Genomic DNA, 20837 nt, shown 5'->3' with positions numbered 1-20837 from the left:
GAATTCAACTCGTAATACCATAAAAGAAAAAGAAATAAAAGAAACAATTAGAAATACGATTAAAAACCATGCAGCACATTGTAATTGCTACAGTAGGAAAGAAAAACATTAATTGATTCGCCAAGACCCCCAGCAGTTTTCAAGTGGTCCATGGCGAGTAAAGGTTTGGAAACCACTGCCGTAAAGGCAACCAGGACATCCCCGTTTGCACTCTTCAAGTAATGTTCATATTTATGTGACCTCTCTAAAACACACACTGATGTTCTGGATGTATCACTGCACATATACAAGGATCCACTGGTACAGGGGTCTGCAACCCACGGCTCCGGAGCCGCATGTGGCTCTTTTACACCTTTGCCGCGGCTCCGGGGCGGATACTAGCGAGGGGAGGAGGCGCATTGTGCGCCCCGACACTCCCCACTGTGGCGGGCGCTGTACTGGCTGTGACGTCGCATGGGGGCGGTGCGTGCGTCAGTCACGCACCGTCCCGACGTCACCTTCCCGCCCGCTGTCAGATCGGACATTAAGGTAAACAATATATGCAGTGTTATATTTGTTTTAAATGTCACAATGGTTTTACGGCTCCCAGGTTTTTTTTCTTCGGAAACGGGTCCAAGTGGCTCTTTTTGTCTTAAAGGTTGCAAATCCCTGCACTGGTAAATACATTTTTTGTTCTGGCACAAGCACGAAAGGAGAGTCTCTTCCTTTCTTGTGTTCCTGGAGAAACATGAGGACTCTCTGTGATGCCAGGCCCACTTCAGAAGCATGGAAGATGGAAGTAATGCAAGGACTATCCCTGGTGTTGTGTTGAACATGGGAGATGCTTGGGAGAGCCGTGAGAAAGCTTCCTGCTGAATATATGAAGCTTAGCTGCCTTGGGGGTTAGTTTCCATTCCTATCCTTGGCTGTGGAGGAAGGCAAGGGGCTCACACACACACCTGGGCTCGCCCTTGAACTCATATCATGTCAGAAGACTCTTATCCCCTTTAAGGGGAGCGTTTTGACAAGAGCAGGTTACCAAGGGGAGCCCAGATTTGTTGACACCTGCACCACCCTTTCATTCTCAGGGACTGTATTTCAACAATACAATTAAAGGGAAGACCAACCTTTGCCCTTCCTTCTTACATATTTTTTGGGATTTCCTTACTAGGAAGTGACCCAGGTTCACTTCCCTGCTCTGCCGCAGACCTTGCTGGGTGCTTGTGTTTCGGGTGAGGGTGCTCGGCATGACTGATACGGAAGCAGGACAACACTCGAGCACAATAGGATGTTGAGTGAGAGGTCTGCACTATGAAGCCAGTAACAGGAGAGAGGAAGTCTTCTGAAAGTAAAATACAGTTGTGCCCCGCAAGACGAATGCCTCGCAAGACGGAAAACTCGCTAGACGAAAGAGTTTTCCGTTTTGGAGGTGCTTCGCAAAACGAATCTCCTATGGGCTTGCTTCGCAAGACGACAGTGTCTTGCGAGTTCCTGCTGGTTTTTTTTCCTCCCCCCTTTTTTTCTAAGCCGCTAAGCCACTTATCAGCTGATCCGATCAGCAGATAAGCCGCTAATAGCGCTAATCCGCTAATCCTTCAATGGGCTTGCTTCGCAAGATGAAAAAACCGCTAGATGAAGAGAATCACAGAACGGATTCTTTTCGTCTTGCGAGGCACCACTGTACTTGCAGTGGGAGCTCAAGGGACCCGTTCTTTTTGGGGGGAGAGGAGATGCTGGCTAGTTCCAAACATGCACCACCTTTGGATATGCACCTTACCCAAATCTGCATTCAGTCATAGAATTGGTGGGTGACTTTCAGACCATCTAATTCAGGCGTAGGACACCCTTGGTCCTCAGGATGTTGCTAAACTATAACGTCTGTCAGCCCCAGCCACCTTAACCAATAGTCAGGGATGACAGAAGTGGCTGTTCAAGCAACATACAGAGGGTCAAAGGTTTCGCAGACATGACCAGGTCCGGCCTCTTGCATCCCCCAAAGATGCAGCTTCCACTGGAAGACCTCCATTAAGGCCAATGGTCCTGTTGTCAAACTCTTCCATCAGGAAGCTCCCACTGTTCAGCAGAACTCTGTTCTCCTGTAACTTCCATCCGTAGTCCTGTGCTCCGAGGCAGCATTCAACCTTTCACCATGAGGCATACCGTATCAGGGGTACTGTATTTCTTCTTGTCGCTGCTGCGTCGACTTTGACATTCCTAGATGTTGCCTGTCTCCTTCCTCATTCCGTAACTCCCTTTGCCTCCCTAGTGCACGGTCCAGGTGAAGTTGGAGCTGGGGCACCGCGCCCAGCTACGGAAGAAGCCCACCACCGAGGGGTTCACCCATGACTGGATGGTGTTTGTGCGTGGCCCAGAACAATTCGAGATCCAGCACTTTGTGGAGAGGGTGGTCTTCCGGTTGCATCAGAGCTTCCCTAAACCGAAACGTGGTGAGTTCATGTGTGTGTGTGCCGTATTTTTCGCTCTGTAAGCGCACCAGACCACAAGGCGCACCTAGTTTTTGGAGGAGGAAAACAAGGAAAAAAATATTCTGAATCTCAGAAGCCAGAACAGCAAGAGGGATCGCTGCGCAGTGAAAGCAGCGATCCCTCTTGCTCTTCTGGCTTCTGGGATAGCTGCGCAGCCTGCATTCGCTCCATAAGACGCACACACATTTCCCCTTACTTTTTAGGAGGGGAAAAGTGAGTCTAATAGAGCAAAAAATACGGTAGCTTTCTCTGTAGGTGTGTTTTGCCATACTTCAAAGCACACAAGCGCTCCCATTGGGGACAGAGTACACGTGCAAGCCCTGCCCTCATCCCCCCCCAATACCCCACTGCTAACACCAAGATATGCTCAGTCCCTGACAACCTCCATGTTGAATGGAATCTGCCAGGGGCTTCTCCTTGTGTTTCCTTGAACACAACCAAAATGCCTCTTGTGGTTGGGGAATCCTCAACCACAGAACAGTGAAGGGTACCCTGCTCTTCATCAGATGAACAGGAGTAGAAACCCCCTGTAGACCTTCCCCAGCCAGCACAGGGGTTGTTGTCGGCTGCTCATGGGAGGGCGTTGAGGTGTGTGGCTTACTTGAGAATCCGTGCACCACCCATCCGCATATGCAGGGTTGGATCCAGCGCTGGTCGTACTCAGAGTAAGTCTATTGAAAGGATGTACGTGGCCTGTTTGGGTCCATCCATTTCAGTGACTGTGCTCCGAGTAGGATTTAGCTAGATTTAGCAGCCCACAGAATTCACAGGTTTTGACAAATGCCAGAACTCTCGGCGAGCTAGAAGTACCTGCAGGCCAGAAGTGAATGGCTCCTTTCTCACCTGCAGTCCTGCTGCTCGAGTGAGAACAATTGTTGGCCTAACACGTGGGTAGGCAAACTAAGGCCCGGAGGCTGGATCCGGCCCAATCACCTTCTAAATCCAGCCCACGGACGGTCCAGGAATCAGCTTATTTTTACAAGGACAGAATGTGTGCTTTTATTGAAAATGCATCTCTGGGTTATTTGTGGGCCATAGGAATTCGTTCATTTATTTTTTTCAAAATATAGTCCGGCCCCCCACAAGGTCTGAGGGACAGTGGGCCGGCCCCCTCCTGAAAAAGTTTGCTGGCCTTGCCTAACACAAGGACGCTATGCTTGATGCGTTATCATCATCTCCATATTGGACTGTGAGAGACCCCTGTCTGAAACCCTGGAGAGCTGCTGCCGGCCCGTGTAGACAGTACTGAACTAGGTGAACCAGAGGTCCGACAAGATACCAAGGTCTAAGGCAGTTCCTGTAATAGGTTATTGTTTTCAATAGTGTATCACTCTGGAGTGTTTCACAAACATGATCTTGTAAGCCTTACAGCAGACCTGCAATTGCTATCTGTATTGCTGTCCCCATTCTCTAGGTAGGTGTGGAGATGCTCAGATTGGCAAACAAAGAGACGCTTGCCTAAGGCTACATAGCATAGAAGCTAGCCAACCTGTATGTTTCTTCTGTGATCCAACAGCCCTGAAGTTTTAATTCCTAATTTCTGCTTTTCTTCTCAGTTTGCAAAGAACCTCCTTATAAAGTGGAAGAGTCTGGCTATGCTGGCTTCATTATGCCCATTGAAGTCCACTTCAAAAACAAGGTATCCTTTCAATCTCTCCTCCTTGCCGCCCCCGGGCTCCCTTCTTGCGTTCCCTTAAAACACGCGGCAAACTCGGCGGGCTGGCCAGACCCTACAGCAATGTAGCTGAGCCGCATTGGCCCAACCCAAGTTTTTATCCAGGTCCAGTTATCATTTAACCTGCTCGTTTTGAAGCAATGAGACGGTCTGTGCATTTCATGCACATTTTCATGCGTTGATCTATCATGGGATCTCCAGATAAGCAAATGACCTCCCTGATCTGCCTCTTTTCTCCTTGTCTTTCACATCTCTGCATCTCTTTGTGGGGAGGTCTCCAGTGTGCTGCTTGCGGGCACAACAGCAACTTCAGACACCTCCCAAGACCCCCTGTCCCTCCCAAATTCTTCTTTTAAAAATTAAATTAGTTTTTGTTGATGGGAGTGTTCGGTTTTTTCTGTTTGTTTCATTTCCTAAACAAATGTATCAATCACTTTGCAGCATAGAGCCACTGAAGCGATGTGCCGTGTAACATAAGTGTTGGTATTTTGACTTTGTGGGGGGTGGTTCTGAGCATTGCCAGTTTTTCTTTTGCTAAATAGATATTCTGCGGTGCCCGCAACAGATTACAGTGGTGCCCCGCAAGACGAATGCCTCGCAAGACAGAAAACCCGCTAGACGAAAGGGTTTTCCGTTTTTGAGCTGCTTCGCAAGACGATTTTCCCTATGGGCTTGTTTTTTTTTCTCGCTCCCCCCCCTTTTTCTAAGCCGCTAAGCCGCTAATAGCCTTTTAGCCGCTAATCCGCTAAGCCTTTAATAGCAGCTAAACTGCTAATAGCGCTAATCCGCTAATAGGGTTGCTTCGCAAGACGAAAAAACCGCTAGACGAAGAGACTCGCGGAACGGATTAATTTCGTCTTGCGAGGCACCACTGTATTAGAATTCCAAATGTGTCCTGGGCCCAAAAAAGTTGGGATTCCTGCTTTGGTATTCAGATTTTAAAGCAGGCATCCCCAGACTCAGCCTTCCAGATGTTTTGGGACTACAACTCCCATCATCCCTAGCTAACAGGACCAGTGGTCAGGGATGATGGGAATTGTAGTCCCAAAACATCTGGAGGGCTGAGTTTGGGGGTGCCTGTTTTAAAAGCAGGTAGAACAGTGAATAGATTGTGTTGGCCCCAAACCAGCACCCTAGAATATGTAACCTTCCTCTGACTTTGGTTGGTACCTGATCTTTGCACCGTTATCCATGATGAGATAAAAGTCCAGGCCCGATTGCTGTGAGGGCTGCCCCTAATGCCTATCTGGGAAACCTTTTGGCTCAGAGTACTGCAGTAAGGCTGCAAACTGGAACCTGCAGAATGGAGCTGTGTTCTTGCCAGTCCTCCAGGATCCGCCCTGCCCACCACTGTGCCTGGAAGGTACACTTCAGAGTGCACATTTTGACCTACGCAGCCAAAAGCTTTGGGGCCCGGGATAGGCTGTTCCCATACAAGCCTTACTGTGTTTGAAGTTTCAGCTGGGTTGCCCTCTATGTCTGCTGTGTTTTGTTCTGCGTTTGTTGCCTATCTTCCTAGTGTGTTTCAGGATTGTTCTAAGCCATCGCAGGGACCGGGACGAAAAGAGAGCCAAGTCTGAATGTCGGTATAGCAATAAGTAACCGAACAAACCCCTGTGTTTCAAAGAGAACGTCAGCAATGTCTAGGCAACACGATGACCATGTACATACGCAATAGACAATCTTTATAGAATTCCTTTAAACCATAACAAGTACAAAATAATCTTTAGTCTCAAAGTCTCTGAAAATCTTTACATGAAGTGAGGCACCAGACTTTGCACGATGAAAGACAAGCTGTGAAGCTTTGTGTGTTCAGCAAATATGATGTAGCAGTGACTACATTATTACACGAGCACTGTTCCACAGCATTTGATATTTTCATTTACATACATTCATTCAAAATAAGATGGGTTTATGAAGCAATTCTATATCTTCCCACCACGGTGACAAAGAATTCTACGAAACAGTAGTCAGTATCCAGAATCACTGTTCAGTGTTGGACATCATATTTGCTGAATACACAAAGCTTCACAGCTTGTCTTTCATCGTACAAAGTTTGGTAAAAGGTAAAGGGACCCCTGACCATTAGGTCCAGTCGTGGCCAATTCTGGGGTTGCGGCACTCATCTCGCTTTATTGGCCAAGGGAGCCGGCGCTTGTCCGCAGACAGCTTCCGGGTCATGTGGCCAGCAGGACTAAGCCGCTTCTGGCGAACCAGAGCAGCACATGGAAACACCGTTTACCTTCCTGCTGGAGCGGTACCTATTTATCTAATTGCACTTTGTGCTTTTGAACTGCTAGGTTGGCAGGAGCTGGGACCGAACAATGGGAGCTCACCCCGTCGCAGGGATTCGAACTGCCGACCTTCTGATCGGCAAGGCCTAGGCTCTGTGGTTTAACCCACAGCGCCACCTGCGTCCCACAAAGTTTGGTACCTCACTTCATTTAAAGATTTTCAAAGACTTTGAGACTAACGATTATTTTGTACTTGTTATGGTTTGAAGGAATTCTATAAAGATGTGGTCTGTTGCATATGTACATGGTCATCGTGTTGCCTAGACATTGCTGAATGTCTGTATAGGCAACCCTGAGCTAGAAGTGCCCAAAGCCTGACTCAATATAAGGCATCTCCCTGCGTTGGTATATATAGTTGTTAAAACCCCTACATGAGGCTTTTCCTCCTTTGCTTTCAGGAGGAACCGAAGAAAGTTTGCTTCACCTACGATCTTTTCTTGAACCTGGAGGGGAATCCGCCCGTCAACCACCTGCGCTGTGAGAAGCTGACCTTCAACAACCCCACCAAGGAATTCCGCCGAAAACTAATCAGGGCTGGTGGGGTGAGTAGTCAAGACAGATGCACCCTGGTCTTTGCATGCTCAGTGTCATGGCTGTTTTCTGTTCTTTGGATCGCTCTAGCCAAAAGCTCATAGCCGAATGGGTTTTGTGAAGTGCTGTTACGCTCTTTATTTCTAGGCTGGGAAACAGGGTGAGGGTGATAGAGGTTTGTTGTGTGGTGCAGAGAAAATGACTGGATAATATGATAAAATGACTGGAAAATATGAAGAACAGAGGTTCTGACGAACGGATTATTAAAGCGTGTGAGGGAAACGGTGGAAGTCTTTTTTTTAAAAAAACTATTTGAGGTAGGTAAGGACAAGATGAAATTATACAATTGAATATAAATATAGATGGGAAACGGCTATGTATTGTGAGTACTTATCTACTTTTAAAAATTTTCACTTACAATCTTTTTCTTTTACTTCTTTATTCTTTCTTTGTTCTTTTTTCTGATATCTTATCTTTCATTTCACTGCTTTATTGTGAATAGCATTTTATAGAGGTATAAATAACTGTAAATATGATAAGAGACAAAATATTCTCTAATTCTTTTTCCTTGGTTAGATGTTATTTTCTTTTTATTTTGTATTTTCTTTTGTTCTGAATATGTATGTTTTCTAATTTGTACTTAATAAAAATATTATTTTTTTAAAAAAAGAAAATGACCGGATAGGGGATTTCTGGAATTTGCTGGCACAAAGGTGTGGAACAGCATTAATATCCAAGTTGTCTCTCCTTAGGTGGTGGTCATGCCAGAAGGTGCCGAAACAGTGTCCAGGCCAAGTCCTGACTACCCCATGTTACCCACAATACCGCTCTCTGCCTTCTCTGATCCGAAAAAGACCAAACCACCCCATGGGTCAAAGGTGAGTCGCTTGGGAAGAGTGTGGGAATGTCCTTCCAAAATGATGAGGTCTAGAATCTTTCGTCGTTCCCATTCTGCAGAGACACTAAAGCCCTCCGAAGAGGCATAGAATTATGTGCACACTATATATACTGTATTTTTTGCTCTATAAGACTCACTTTTTCCCTCCTAAAAAGTAAGGGGAAATGTGTGTGCATCTTATGGAGCGAATTGCAGGCTGCGCAGCTATCCCAGAAGCCAGAACAGCAAGAGGGATTGCTGCTTTCGCTGCACAGCGATCCCTCTTGCTGTTCTGGCTCCTGAGATTCAGAATATTTTTTTTATTGCTTTCCTCCTCCAAAAACTAGGTGCGCCTTGTGGTCTGGTGCGTCTTATAGACCGAAAAATACGGTATTCCCTTTGGCTTCAGTATTGTATTATGGTTGAGTTGAACTAATGGCTGGAAATCACAGAGAATTGGGTCTCAGGTAAACTAAGCAAACCTCCACTAGTCAAGGCCATTCAAGAGTGGGCCAGGCTTCTTTAGGAGGTAGTGGGCTCTCCCATCACTGGAGGTGTTGAAGTAAAGACTAGGCAGTCATCTGTCAGGGATGCAGTAGTAGCTGGTTGGACTTACGACTTCTAATTATTTGATACGTTGCATCTGTAGCAGAGAACAGAAGTAGGGGAAAGATACCCTAGGCCAGAGAGCCTAGGTAATCCTGCACTTGCAATCGTTATTGCAGAATCCTCAGTCTTTGCATTAGTATAAATTGGAAAGAATTTGAAGAGTCTGCTTTAGAATCATAGAATCCTAGAGTTGGAAGAGACCACAAGGGCCATCGAGTCCAACCCCCTGCCAAGCAGGAAACACCATCAGAGCACTCCTGACATATGGTTGTCAAGCCTCTGCTTAAAGACCTCCAAAGTAGGAGACTCCACCACACTCCTTGGCAGCAAATTCCACTGTCGAACAGCTCTTACTGTCAGGAAGTTCTTCCTAATGTTTAGGTGGAATCTTCTTTCTTGTAGTTTGGATCCATTGCTCCGTGTCCACTTCTCTGGAGCAGCAGAAAACAACCTTTCTCCCTCCTCTATGTGACATCCTTTTATATATTTGAACATGGCTATCATATCACCCCTTAACCTCCTCTTCTCCAGGCTTTAATAGCACTGATTGCAAATACACAAGGGGCGGGTAACTGACCTGTATTAATTATTCTTGAATAACTGTTTGAGGCTGTCCTGAAGCAAGCAGAGCACAAGTCAGGGATTGGAAAACTGTGCCTTGCCTGTGAGACTTAAGCTTGCTTCATTAACGTCCTATACAATCAAGGCTAGAGCACCTCTGACGCACATTTCTTGGTCTGTGGTCCAGTGAAGCCGCAGAGATGATTTCTGAGAATGTGTAGTGAAAAGGGGGATCCCACTGGAACTTGTGAGTTGCCCAACTAGAAAAATGTGGGGTGCAAGTACAGTGGTGCCCCGCAAGACGAACGCCTCGCGAGACGAAAAACTCGTAAGACGAAAGGTTTTTTCGTTTTCGAGTTGCTTCGCAAGACGAATTTCCCTATGGGCTTGCTTCGCAAAACGAAGCTTGCCCCCGCACCCCGGACCTCTTTTGAAGCAAGGGGCGGCGGAGAGAAGATCGCTTCTCCCCGTTGCCAGCTCCGCAATCTCCGGGGACAGAGGGGAAGGCGCGCGCGCACCTTCTCCTCTGTCCCCGGACCCCTTTTGAACCAAGGGGCGGCAACGGGGAGAAGCGATCTTCTCCCCTCTGCCCCTTGCTTCAAAAGCGGACAGAGGGGAAGGCTCGCGCGCCTTCCCCTCTCTCCCCGGACCCCTTTTGAACCAAGGGGCGGCAACGGGGAGAAGCGATTCTCCCCGCTGCCCCTTCCCTTGCTTTAAAACAGGTCCGGGGACAGAGGGGAAGGCGCGCGGCGCTTCCCCTCTGCCCCCAGACGGTCTCCATAGGAAAGCATTGATTGATTTTCAATGCATTCCTATGGGAAACCGTGCTTCGCAAGACGAAAAACTCGCAAGAAGAAAAAACTTGCGGAACGAATTAATTTCGTCTTGCGAGGCACCACTGTACTGTTTTGGACCAGTGTAAATCTATGGAGGAAGGAGGGGCCTTCCTGGATGAATGGGCGTTGCAGCCCCTTTTATTCCTTTGTTCCATTGTTTTATTTTCTGCTGGTATCTGTCTGTTTACCATTTTGCTTTCTTCTGAATTTGAAAGAACACGGCCACAGTGAGATACGACTTACCGTATTTTCTGCTGTATAAGACGCACTTTTCCCCTCCTAAAAAGTAAGGGGAAATGTGTGTGCGTCTTATGGAGCGAATTGCAGGCTGCGCAGCTATCGCTGAAGCCAGAACAGCAAGAGGGAGAGCTGCGCAGCGAAAGCAGCAATCCCTCTTGCTGTTCTGACTTCGGGGACAGCCGCGCGAAGCCTCTTCAGGGCAACGGGAGGAACGCTTCGCTTCACTGGAGAGGTGCTGCACAGAGAGGGAAAGCTGCGCAGCGCCCCTTCAGCGAAGCGGGAGGAGAAATGGAGCCCCTTCCGTTTCTCCTTCCGCTTTGCTGGAGAAGCGCTGCACAGATTCAGAATAATTTTTTTCTTGTTTTCCTCCTCTAAAACTAGGTGCGTCTTATGGTCAGGTGCGTCTTATAGAGCGAAAAATACGGTAGCTGATTATCTGAATGCTTCCTGCATGGTGGCTTTCCCTTTGGAGGAAGATTCCATTTTCTCTGCAGAACCCAATCCTTTCTTACAGGACGGGATAATTAAACTTTGCTGGTCTTTTCATTTCTCCACCGGTGCTTAGGAGGCCAACAAAGATGGCAGCAAAGCTTCCAAGCCACACAAGGTTACCCGAGAGCATCGCGAGAGGCCCAGGAAAGACTCGGAGAGCAAAAACTCCTCCAGAGACCTTGAAAGGGAGCCGGGTAAACCTGTGAAGGACTCCTCCAGGAAGCCCACTGAGAACAAGGTGCCCAAAGAGGAGAAGACCCTCCCGAAAGCTGCTTTCAAGGAGCCCAAGCTGGCTCTCAAGGAGCCCAAGCTGGAGAACACGTCGCCAAAAGGTGGTCCTCCACCGCCGGACATGAAGCCTTCCAGCAAAAGGCCCTCTACGGTGGAGTCTCCAAAACCCAGCGCTAAGAAGCCGAAGAAGAGCAGCTCCAAAGGAGCCAAGACCGTCCCGGCAACGTCCCCTCGGACTTCGTCTTACGCCGAGAAGAAGCCAGCCAAGGAGAAGCCGAGCGCCAAAGTGGAGAAGATGAAAACGGAGACGGAAACGAAGGCGATCAAAAAACCCATGGAGGTGGCGGTGGCAGAGGACTCCAATTCCGAGGATGAAGCTTCCCTGAAGTCAGAGGTGAGGGGCCTTTTCTCTTCCCTGCAAGGCCAGGCAGGGCTGCACTGTATGGTGTCTACTGAGTGTAGGCAATTGCTGTATTTTTTGCTCTATAAGAGTCACTTTTCCCCTCCTAAAAAGTAAGGGGAAATGTGTGTGTGTCTTATGGAGCGAATGCAGGCTGCGCAGCTATCCCAGAAGCCAGAACAGCAAGAGGGATCGCTGCTTTCACTGCGTAGCGATCCCTCTTGCTGTTCTGGCTTCTGAGATTCAGAATATTTGTTTTCTTGTTTTCCTCCTCCAAAAACCAGGTGCGTCTTGTGGTCTGGTGCGTCTTATAGAGCGAAAAATACGGTAAATGCAATCCATGCTGAAGACAGACCTGTTTGGACCTGGAGCTCTTGTTGAGTTTCAGTCCTGCACCTGCCTTCTCTGCCCTCTAGTCTGCTGACATTTCTTCTTAGGATTCGTAAAGGCTTTTCAGAATGCAGGGGAACCCTAGAGGTGAGGTACAATGGTGGTTTCCCTCACTACCATCCTAAAATACTTAAGAAATGGCCAGCTTCCCCCCTCTAAGATTCCAGCCTGAGAGGGCTCCTGGGGAGCTGAATGGTTTTTCAAATCTTTTTCTTTAACCGTATTTAAAAACAAAAATGGTTAAGCTACTCTTTTCTCCAACATGCTCAGGACATGCATAAATAAATAATATTTTTATTATTCCTGTGCAGACCATCTGACTGCTTGCCCCAGCCGCTCAACAAATATTAAAAATGCAATGAAACTTAGGACATTAAAAACTTAATTGCAGCCACTGCATTGGCTGTCCCAGGCAGCCCAAGCACTGACTAGACCAGAGGTCGGCAAGGTTTACCTATCCTGGGCCGGTTCACTCCAGCGGAGAGCCCTCGGTGGACCACGATTTCTGGCGTCCTAGTCTGTGCAGACGCGATTTCCAGCACCGCAGAAGCGAGCCCCCGTGGCGCGCTGCGCCGGTTTAGCGCAGCGGGCGGGGACTTGCCAAGCGGGCAGCTCAGTTGGGGGGTGGCTTGTGGGCTGGTTAAACGACCCCCGTGGGCCACTTCTGGCCCATGGGCCTTAGGTTGCTGACCCTTGGGCTAGACCCTGGTCACTTTAGCTTGTAACCTGCCCTGGGACCTCAGGGTGAAGGCTGGGTAATAAATTGTGATTGTTAGTAGTGGTCCATAGTGCCACCCCGTACTCTCCATCATTCTTACAACATGTTCCAGAACTGGGTCATGGAAGAAGGTCTGGCGTTCCACCCTAGGAAACCTTGGCTCCAGTCAAACCACCCGCACACCACCCTCGGGCTCAGGGTGGATTTGATATAAATTACAATGGTGCCTCTGGTTACGTACTTAATTCGTTCTGGAGGTCCGTTCTTAACCTGAAACTGTTCTTAACCTGAAGCACCACTTTAGCTAATGGGGCCTCCTGCTGCCGCCGCACGATTTCTGTTCTCATCCTGAAGCAAAGTTCTTAACCCGAGGTACTATTTCTGGGTTGGCAGAGTCTGTAACCTGAAGCATCTGTAACCCGAGGTACCACTGTAATTGATTTAAATCACTAGTCAGTAAGACAGAAAGACTCCTTCTTGCTGGTATAATCTTACTATTTAAAGGTAAAGGGACCCCTGACCATTAGGTCCAGTCGTGGCCGAACGAATGACCTTCTGATCGGCAAGTCCTAGGCTCTGTGGTTTAACCCACAGCGCCACCCGCGTCCCTTAATCTTACTATTTACAACCAGACAAAGGTTTCATTTTTGGAATAATAAAATTTCAGAGTAGCTTTTACAGTTATATAAAAAAAATACTGATTTGGTTATAATATTAGAAATACTATATTATTATTGTGAGGTTTTATAAGTTAACTGTTTATATTTGGACAGCTTTCCTGCTGTACTTTATTGGAAGGAGAAAAAACAATCATTTCCTTAGTAACAATTTAAACTATCTATTTAACTAAAAACTGTAACATAGCATTTGTATCCATGTTTGTTAACTGATGTGGTTAAACCATTTTTTTTTTAAAAAGACTGGGTTTTAGCACACATGAAAAACTTGAAACAAATCCTTATTTCCTGATGAATAGCCTTTGGACTATAATGTAACTTAAATTGAACACTATCTTTAGAAAGATATTTTTTTTTTCTCCAAAAGCATTTTATTTTAAAAATCCACTTTAAATTAAAAATAAAATCCGATTTAAATTTTTAAAAATACTTTTTTTATTATTTTTCATTGGTTTTTCTCCACCCCACTCTGGCTCTTACACCTTAAGTCATCCTTGAACAAAAAAAGGAAAGGAAGATAGGAATGCTCCCAAAGTAAGGAAATAGCAAGATGAATAAAGAAAAAAGAGTAAGCCTGACAGGGTTGGGGAAAAAAGGATGGATGGCGGCTAACAGATTGAGGTTGAATCCTGACAAGACAGAAGTACTGTTTTTGGGGGACAGGAGGCGGGCAGGTGTGGGGGATTCCCTGGTCCTGAATGGGGTAACCGTGCCCCTGAAGGACCAGGTGCGCAGCCTGGGAGTCATTTTGGACTCACAGCTGTCCATGGAGGCGCAGGTCAAATCTGTGTCCAGGGCAGCTGTCTACCACATCCATCTGGTATATGTAGGCTGAGACCCTACCTGCCTGCGGACTGTCTCGCCAGAGTGGTGCATGCTCTGGTTATCTCCCGCTTGGACTACTGCAATGCACTCTACGTGGGGCTACCTTTGAAGGTGACTCGGAAACTACAACTAATCCAGAATGCGGCAGCTAGACTGGTGACTGGGAGCGGCCGCCGAGACCATATAACACCGGTCTTGAAAGACCTGCATTGGCTCCCAGTACGTTTCCGAGCACAATTCAAAGTGTTGGTGCTGACCTTTAAAGCCCTAAACGGCCTCGGTCCTGTATAACTGAAGGAGCGTCTCCACCTCCATCGTTCTGCCCGGACACTGAGGTCCAGCTCCGAGGGCCTTCTGGCGGTTCCCTCATTGCGAGAAGCAAAGCTACAGGGAACCAGGCAGAGGGCCTTCTCGGTAGTGGCGCCCGCCCTGTGGAACGCCCTTCCAGCAGATGTCAAAGCAATAAACAACTACCTGACATTCAGGAGACATCTTAAGGCAGCCCTGTTCAGGGAAGTTTTTAACGTGTGATATTTTATTGTATTTTTGGTTTTTATGGAAGCCGCCCAGAGTGGCTGGGGAGCCCAGCCAGATGGGCGGGGTATAAATAATAAATTATTATTATTATTATTATTATTAGCAATGAAAGTTAGGATGCATCAAATGCCATGTACTGAGAGCAGGGGTCAGCAAACTTTTTCAGCAGGGGCCCGGTCCACTGTCCCTCAGACCTTGGGGAGGGGCTGCACAATATTTTTGGAGGGGGGGGAGAATGAATGAATTCCTATGCCCCACAAATAACCCAGAGATGCATTTTAAATAAAAGCACACATTCTACTCCTGTAAAAACACGCTGATTCCCGGTCTATCCGCGGGCTGGATTTAGAAGGCGATTGGGCCAGATCCGGCCCCCGGGCCTTACTTTGCCTACCCATGACTGAGAGTATCACAGCTCAAAGAGACTCGGAAGTCTTGCCACACAGAGAAGCAAGGTATCGGATGTACCCAAGCCTTTGGCTAATAAAGCAATCCGTGGCCTTTTAAAGTGGGGTTGGGTGGGTATTGTTACTGTGCTTTGTATTTTTGTGTTTCTATACTGTAAATTGCCCTGTGATCTTCAGATGAAGGGCAGTATAGAAGGTAAAGGGACCCCTGACCATTAGGTCCAGTTGTGGCCGACTCTGGGGCTTCGGCACTCATCTCACTTTACAGGCCAAGGGAGCCAGCGTACAGCCTCCGGGTCATGTGGCCAGCATGACTAAGCCACTTCTGGCGAACCAGAGCAGCACACAGAAACACCGTTTACCTTCCCGCCAGAGTGGTACCTATTTATCTACTTGCACTTTGACATGCTTTCGAGCTGCTAGGTGGGCAGGAGCAGGGACCGAGCAACGGGAGCTCACCCCGTCGGCGGGGATTCGAACCACCGACCTTCTGATCAGCAGGGTTAAACCACAGAGCCTATTACAGCTGTGTCCCTCCCCCCAACAACATGAGGATCCAACTTATCCCTGTCTTTCTTAAGTCCTGAGAAGAAGGTTGACCAGACTTCCAAGTCTGTGATGTAATCCTCTTGGTTACTAAAGGACAAAACTGAAGAACCTTCCATGGGAAATAAAAGAAATGAGGCTGGGCTGGGCTGCCATCTCTCTCTGCCAAAGGGTTGAAATTAATTCTCTCTCTTCCTTCTTCCTTTCTCTGTGCCGACTGAAGTCTGCCCCATCCAGCCCTTCCAACTCCAGCTCCAGCTCCGACTCCAGCTCCGACTCTGATTTCGAGCCATCTCAGAACCACAGCCAAGGTGCGTTGCTGTTTGGAAATCTCACGTGAGTCTTGGTGTCAATTAAGCCTACGATGCCTCCCCCCCAAGTGTGAGGTTTTTGCTTGTCATACTGGCCCAATAATAGCCACCGGTTCATAAAACCCGGCACTCAACACTGTGCTTCCTGAATGCTGGAAGCACTTAGCTAAAGGCACAGAAAAACTTGACAAGGGCTAATGTAAGTCAAGTGACTGAGCTGGAAAATTGGAAGCGTCCAGTTTAGGCCCCCTTAGGTGGTCCAGTGGACCATAAAGAAGGCTGATCGCCGAAGAATGGATGCTTTTGAATTCTGGTGCTGGAGGAGACTCTTGAGAGTCCCATGGACTGCAAGAAGATCAAACCTCTCCATTCTGAAGGAAATCAGCCCTGAGTGCTCACTGGAAGGACAGATCCTGAAGCTGAGGCTCCAATACTTTGGCCACCTCATGAGAAGAGAAGACTCCCTGGAAAAGACCCTGATGCTGGGAAAGATGGAGGGCACAAGGAGAAGGGGACGACAGAGGACGAGATGGTGGGACAGTGTTCTCGAAGCTACCAGCATGAGTTTGACCAAACTGCGGGAGGCAGTGGAAGACAGAAGTGCCTGGTGTGCTCTGGTCCAGGGGGTCGCAAAGAGTTGGACACGACCAAACAACAACAGGTGGTCCAGGGCAAGTCATTCTCTCTCAGCCTCAATTGGTGCTGAACTAAATCCACCTACATCAGCCATCTTTTAGCACAACCCTGTGAGGAAATTCAGCACCAACTGAGGCTGAGAGAGAGTCACTTGCCCTTGGCCACCTAAGGGGGACTAAACTGAGTGTTTCCTGTTTTCCAGGTCAGTCTCTTGACTTACATCAGCCCTTGTCAAGGTTTTCCTGTGCCTTCAGTGAAGTAGCTTCCTTTTTTAAAATACCGCCGCTGTAGAAAGTCGGGCCACTTGGCTAGACATAAACGCGGCAGCCTCACCAGTTCCCCGAAAACCCCAGATAGCTGCTGTCTGCCAGCAGAGACTAGCCTCCTCCAACCCTTTAGGCTCCTGGTGTTTCAGTCAGCATGGCCGGTCATCGAAGCGTTGCAAAAATAACTGCTCGCCTGAGGGAATTTTTAGAAAAGTTGCGGCTTTTTCCACCTCCCTTCGCAAAAAAGGCCATGTTAGGCTAGCAAAAGACTGCCAGGGCAGGAGGTGTGCTTGACTCGCTTCACCTATATCCTTTCCACCTGGCACAATTTCACCACAATTAGGTGCAGTAATACGGCGGGGGGGGGGGAATATTCTGCTTTGGCCTGATGTTGCAGGTGTCGAGGTCCTCAAATTGTTCATCTCTGGTTACTTGGGAAGCAGATAGTTGCGTGTTCACCCCACCCCTGGTGGGAGCCATAACATGGCTGCTCTTCTGGGTGGGGGGGTTATCAACAACCGGAAGCAAATGTGGGTCTACATCAGAAGCAGCAGTGGTGATAAGTGATAAGCTTCTAGCCTTTGAGGCTGTCAAGGTGATAGTCCTGACTGATAAAAACAAATCGTTAGTATTAATTCTGCCATTTTTTGGTACTAAACAATAATACTTAGTATTTGTCAGGTGCTTCTCTAAAGTGTTTTACATTATCTTGCTGTAATCCCTACAACAAACCTGCAAGGTAGCTCAGTGTGATCCCCGGATGGTTTGACGGGTGGGGTTTGAGTCCTAGAGAAAAGGTCTTGCCTAAGTCTGCCTTTGCCACAAGTCTGTGGCAGATGCAAGTTTTGAAATGAGGACTTCCTGAATCACAGCGCCATCTCTCCACTACTATGTCAAATCACCTCTCTGACATATGTGCTTGCCTCTTGCCTCTTCTTCTCTCTCCCACCCCCCTTAAAAATGAATTCAGGACACAAGCTGACGGATGGGTTAACTGGCGTGCAGGTGGGGGCACCCAAGGGAGAAGGCAGAGCCATGTGATCACCAGTCTTGGAGCGGACAGCTTCAAATAGTCAAATGTTTGCAACCTTCTCTCTTCCTGGAATCCTGAAGACAGTCTTCCAAGCTTCTACTGCTTGGGTGGGAGACCTTTGGCTCTCCATATGACTCTAAACTGGGACGTGGGTGGCGCTGTGGGTTAAACCACAGACCCTAGGACTTGCCGATCAGAAGGTCGGCGGTTCGAATCCCCGCGATGGGGTGAGCTCCCATTGCTCGGTCCCTGCTCCTGCCCACCTAGCAGTTCGAAAGCACGTCCAAGTGCAAGTAGATAAATAGGTACCGCTCCAGCAGGAAGGTAAAGGGCGTTTCCGTGCGCTGCTCTGGTTCGCCAGAAGTGGCTTAGTCCTGCTGGCCATATGACCTGTATGCCGGCTCCCTCGGCCAATAAAGCGAGATGAGCGCCGCAACCCCAGAGTCGGCCACGACTGGACCTAATGGTCAGGGGTCCTTTACCTTTATGTCTCTAAACTACAGCTCCCACCAGTCATCTCTGGCCATTGGCCATTCTTGCTAGGACTTGTGGGGGTTGTAGTTGAGTGTCTGGAGAGCTAAAGATTCCCCACTCCTCCTTGTATCACACTTAACTACCACCACCATTGCAGGTGCAACAAACAGAGCAACTGTCCACACGTAAAAGTGCCTCCACAGATGTAAACAAGGTTTATTTATTACAGGCTTCCCAATGGTGTTTAAAACTCTGTGGACAAGTATTTTGGAGGCAGGGAACTTGTTGTTACAGTGGAACCTCGGTTTTCGAGCGTCTCGGAAGCCAAACTTTTCAGTTTCCGAACCCCGAAAACCCGGAAGTAATTGCTTCCATTTTCGAACGCGCCTTGGAAGTCAAATGGCTTCCGAAGCGCGTTTCTCAATCTTCTCCATTGAAATTGCCTACCGTCCATGGCGCCTCAATCGTTGAATGTTTCAGAAGCTGAATGATCTTCCGGAACGGATTACGTTCAACAACCGAGGTTCCACAGTAGAAGGTTTCTAAACCCGTTTCTTTTTGTTCTGAAATGCCTGATGGTAACACAGTGATTTTGCTGTCAAACCGGAGAGTTGGGAGGGGGACTTGGGAGAGTCGCAAAATGTCTGCTTGCCTGTGGGGCAGACCCAACCCACCTGTGGCCCTCCATGCTGTATGTGTGTTCTGCATTGTGTTCTGTGGCTCAACAGCCACCCTGTTTACTGTTCTAGACAGGTAGAACAACAAACTAAACAGGCCTTGTGGTGGGCCACTCTCCCTGTTGCAATCAGGCTGTGTTTGGCTTGGGGAGCTCTCAAACTGTGCCACCCTGTGTACAGGCCAGCCCAGCTGTTCCTGGGGTGGCCCAGTGGGAACTGAGCAGAGCCCAGATGGACAGTGCCTGGTAAGCAGCCCAGCACAACTCCGCTTAGCGTTGAACCTTAGTTTCCCTGTCCTGTGCCCATTTTTAAACTGGCTTTCCTGGCTTCTGAACCCCAGGGCCTCTACGCTCCATGGTCGAGGACTTGCAGTCAGAAGAGTCTGACGATGATGACAGTTCTTCTGGGGAAGAGCCGGCGGTCAAGGCAGCTCCCATCAGCAGGGATGCGAGGTGAGAGCAGCCCGGGTTTATTTATGTGCTGTTTTTGCCTTTGTTTAAGGCAATCATGGTCTCCCAAAGCAGCGCACAGTTCAGCTTACAGAAACACAGAATGAAGAAAGGTGGGGAAAATGGAAATGGAAACTGATGGAAATGGAAACAGGAAGAGATGCCCACGAAAGAAGAATGGAGGATGAAACTGATGGAATACGCAGAAATGGACAGATTGACGGGGAGAATTAGGAACCAACGTGACCAGAGATTCTCCGAGGACTGGAAGAAATTTACAGAGTATATCAGAGTATATCAAAAATGAGCAAATAACGTTCGTTGGCTTTCAAGAAGCTCTGTGAAATTACTGTTAGAAATATTGTTTAAAAAATATGATGTGATTAAGAGTATTTGAGTGCAATATAATATTGGGAAATGTGAGACGAGGATAAAAAATAAACGGAAAATTATCAGACAAGCTGAGGGAAGGGTTTAAGTTAAAAATGGATGTATAATTTTGTAAAAATGTTTTTTTTTATGGAAAATCTAATAAAAAATATTTATTTTAAAAAAAGAATGAAAGGTGGGGGGACAGGTAGAGAAGGGAGTTTAGTCCTCAAGGCCAGAACTGTTGGGGCCACCTCACCTTCCAGTGATTTTGTTTGAACAGCAGTTGTTAGCTCTTGTACATTTGGCTGATGAATGGGGTCAGGGTGGCCTTTCCCCCTCCCTCCTGCAGCCCCAGAGTAGCTGTCTGTTGGGACACGCTACTCTCTCTGGCAAGGAGGGAGTCAGGGGAGTCTCTTCCCTGCAGCCTTCTTTTCTGGCTGGTGGTTGGGGCTAGGGTGGTCTTCCAGGCAAGCGGGGGGAGCAGCCCCTGGCAGTTTGGTTTGCTTAGCCAGTGGCAGAAGCCAGAGTTCACTGCCCTTCTTTTCTGCCGTCCCAGCACAACCGTCGGATGCAATTGGCTGTCTTTTGTGTAGCTGTTGCCTAAAGCAAACCAAAGACATGGGGGTCAAGCTTTCGTGACTTATTTGACCTGAACAGATTGTTCAGGGTTTTCATAAGAGTGCGTCATGGTGCACGTCGAGTTTTAGCCAGTTCTAGTTCTACTCAGAAATGAACGAATATGATGAAATTGGGCCCATTAATATCTGGGAGTGCTCTGAGTAGAACCGGCAGTGGATGCAACCCTTTGCTGCCTGTGGAGGGGATGGAACAGAAGCAGCAGAGGCGGCAGCCTTTTGCCGTCACCCCATCAAGCTCAGGATTGTGTGCACCCGGCATTAGCCAACGTGGTGCCCTCCAGATGACGTCAGCCCCTTCCGGCTCCCATCAGCCACAGCCAGCATGGCCCAGTGGTCAGAGGTGATGGCAACTTTTGTCCAGTAGCTTCCGGAGGCTGCCGCAATGACTAACCTCAGCTCTGCACTGACTGGTTGCTGCATTCTGGGCATTCATCCTCAAGCTGCTTGCTTACAAAGCATTGGCTGCAGCCACTGAGCTACTGGAGACAGAGAGGGACCTGTCCAGAACGTGGGAGCGGAGCTTCCTGCTTAACCTTGCAGCCTTCCAGGACAAGTGTGGGGAACCTGTAGCCCTCCAGGTGTTACTGAACTACAACTCCCAGCAGCCCCAGCAAGCACGGCCAGTGGCTATGGATGAGGATGAAAATTACAGCTCAGCAACATCTGGAGG

At 48.2% G+C, this 20837-nt stretch overlaps 1 protein-coding gene across 1 annotated transcript in view; it reads left to right on the top strand.

The window, feature by feature from the left end:
• Positions 1–20837, top strand: part of MLLT1 (MLLT1 super elongation complex subunit) — a 30443-nt gene that overhangs the window by 3927 nt on the left and 5679 nt on the right. The window contains exons 2-8 of the mRNA XM_081177822.1: positions 2246–2426; positions 4022–4104; positions 6833–6976; positions 7718–7843; positions 10654–11205; positions 15535–15622; positions 19049–19160. Coding sequence (XP_081033948.1) covers positions 2246–2426; positions 4022–4104; positions 6833–6976; positions 7718–7843; positions 10654–11205; positions 15535–15622; positions 19049–19160 — 1286 coding nt within the window. The remainder of the gene's footprint in view (positions 1–2245; positions 2427–4021; positions 4105–6832; positions 6977–7717; positions 7844–10653; positions 11206–15534; positions 15623–19048; positions 19161–20837) is intronic.

This window comes from Podarcis bocagei, assembly GCF_964188305.1.
Source record: "Podarcis bocagei genome assembly, chromosome: 18".
NCBI classification, from domain to species: Eukaryota; Metazoa; Chordata; class Lepidosauria; order Squamata; family Lacertidae; genus Podarcis; species Podarcis bocagei.
The sequence above is the reverse complement of the archived record's forward strand: the minus strand, read 5'-3'. Positions and strand labels throughout refer to the sequence as shown.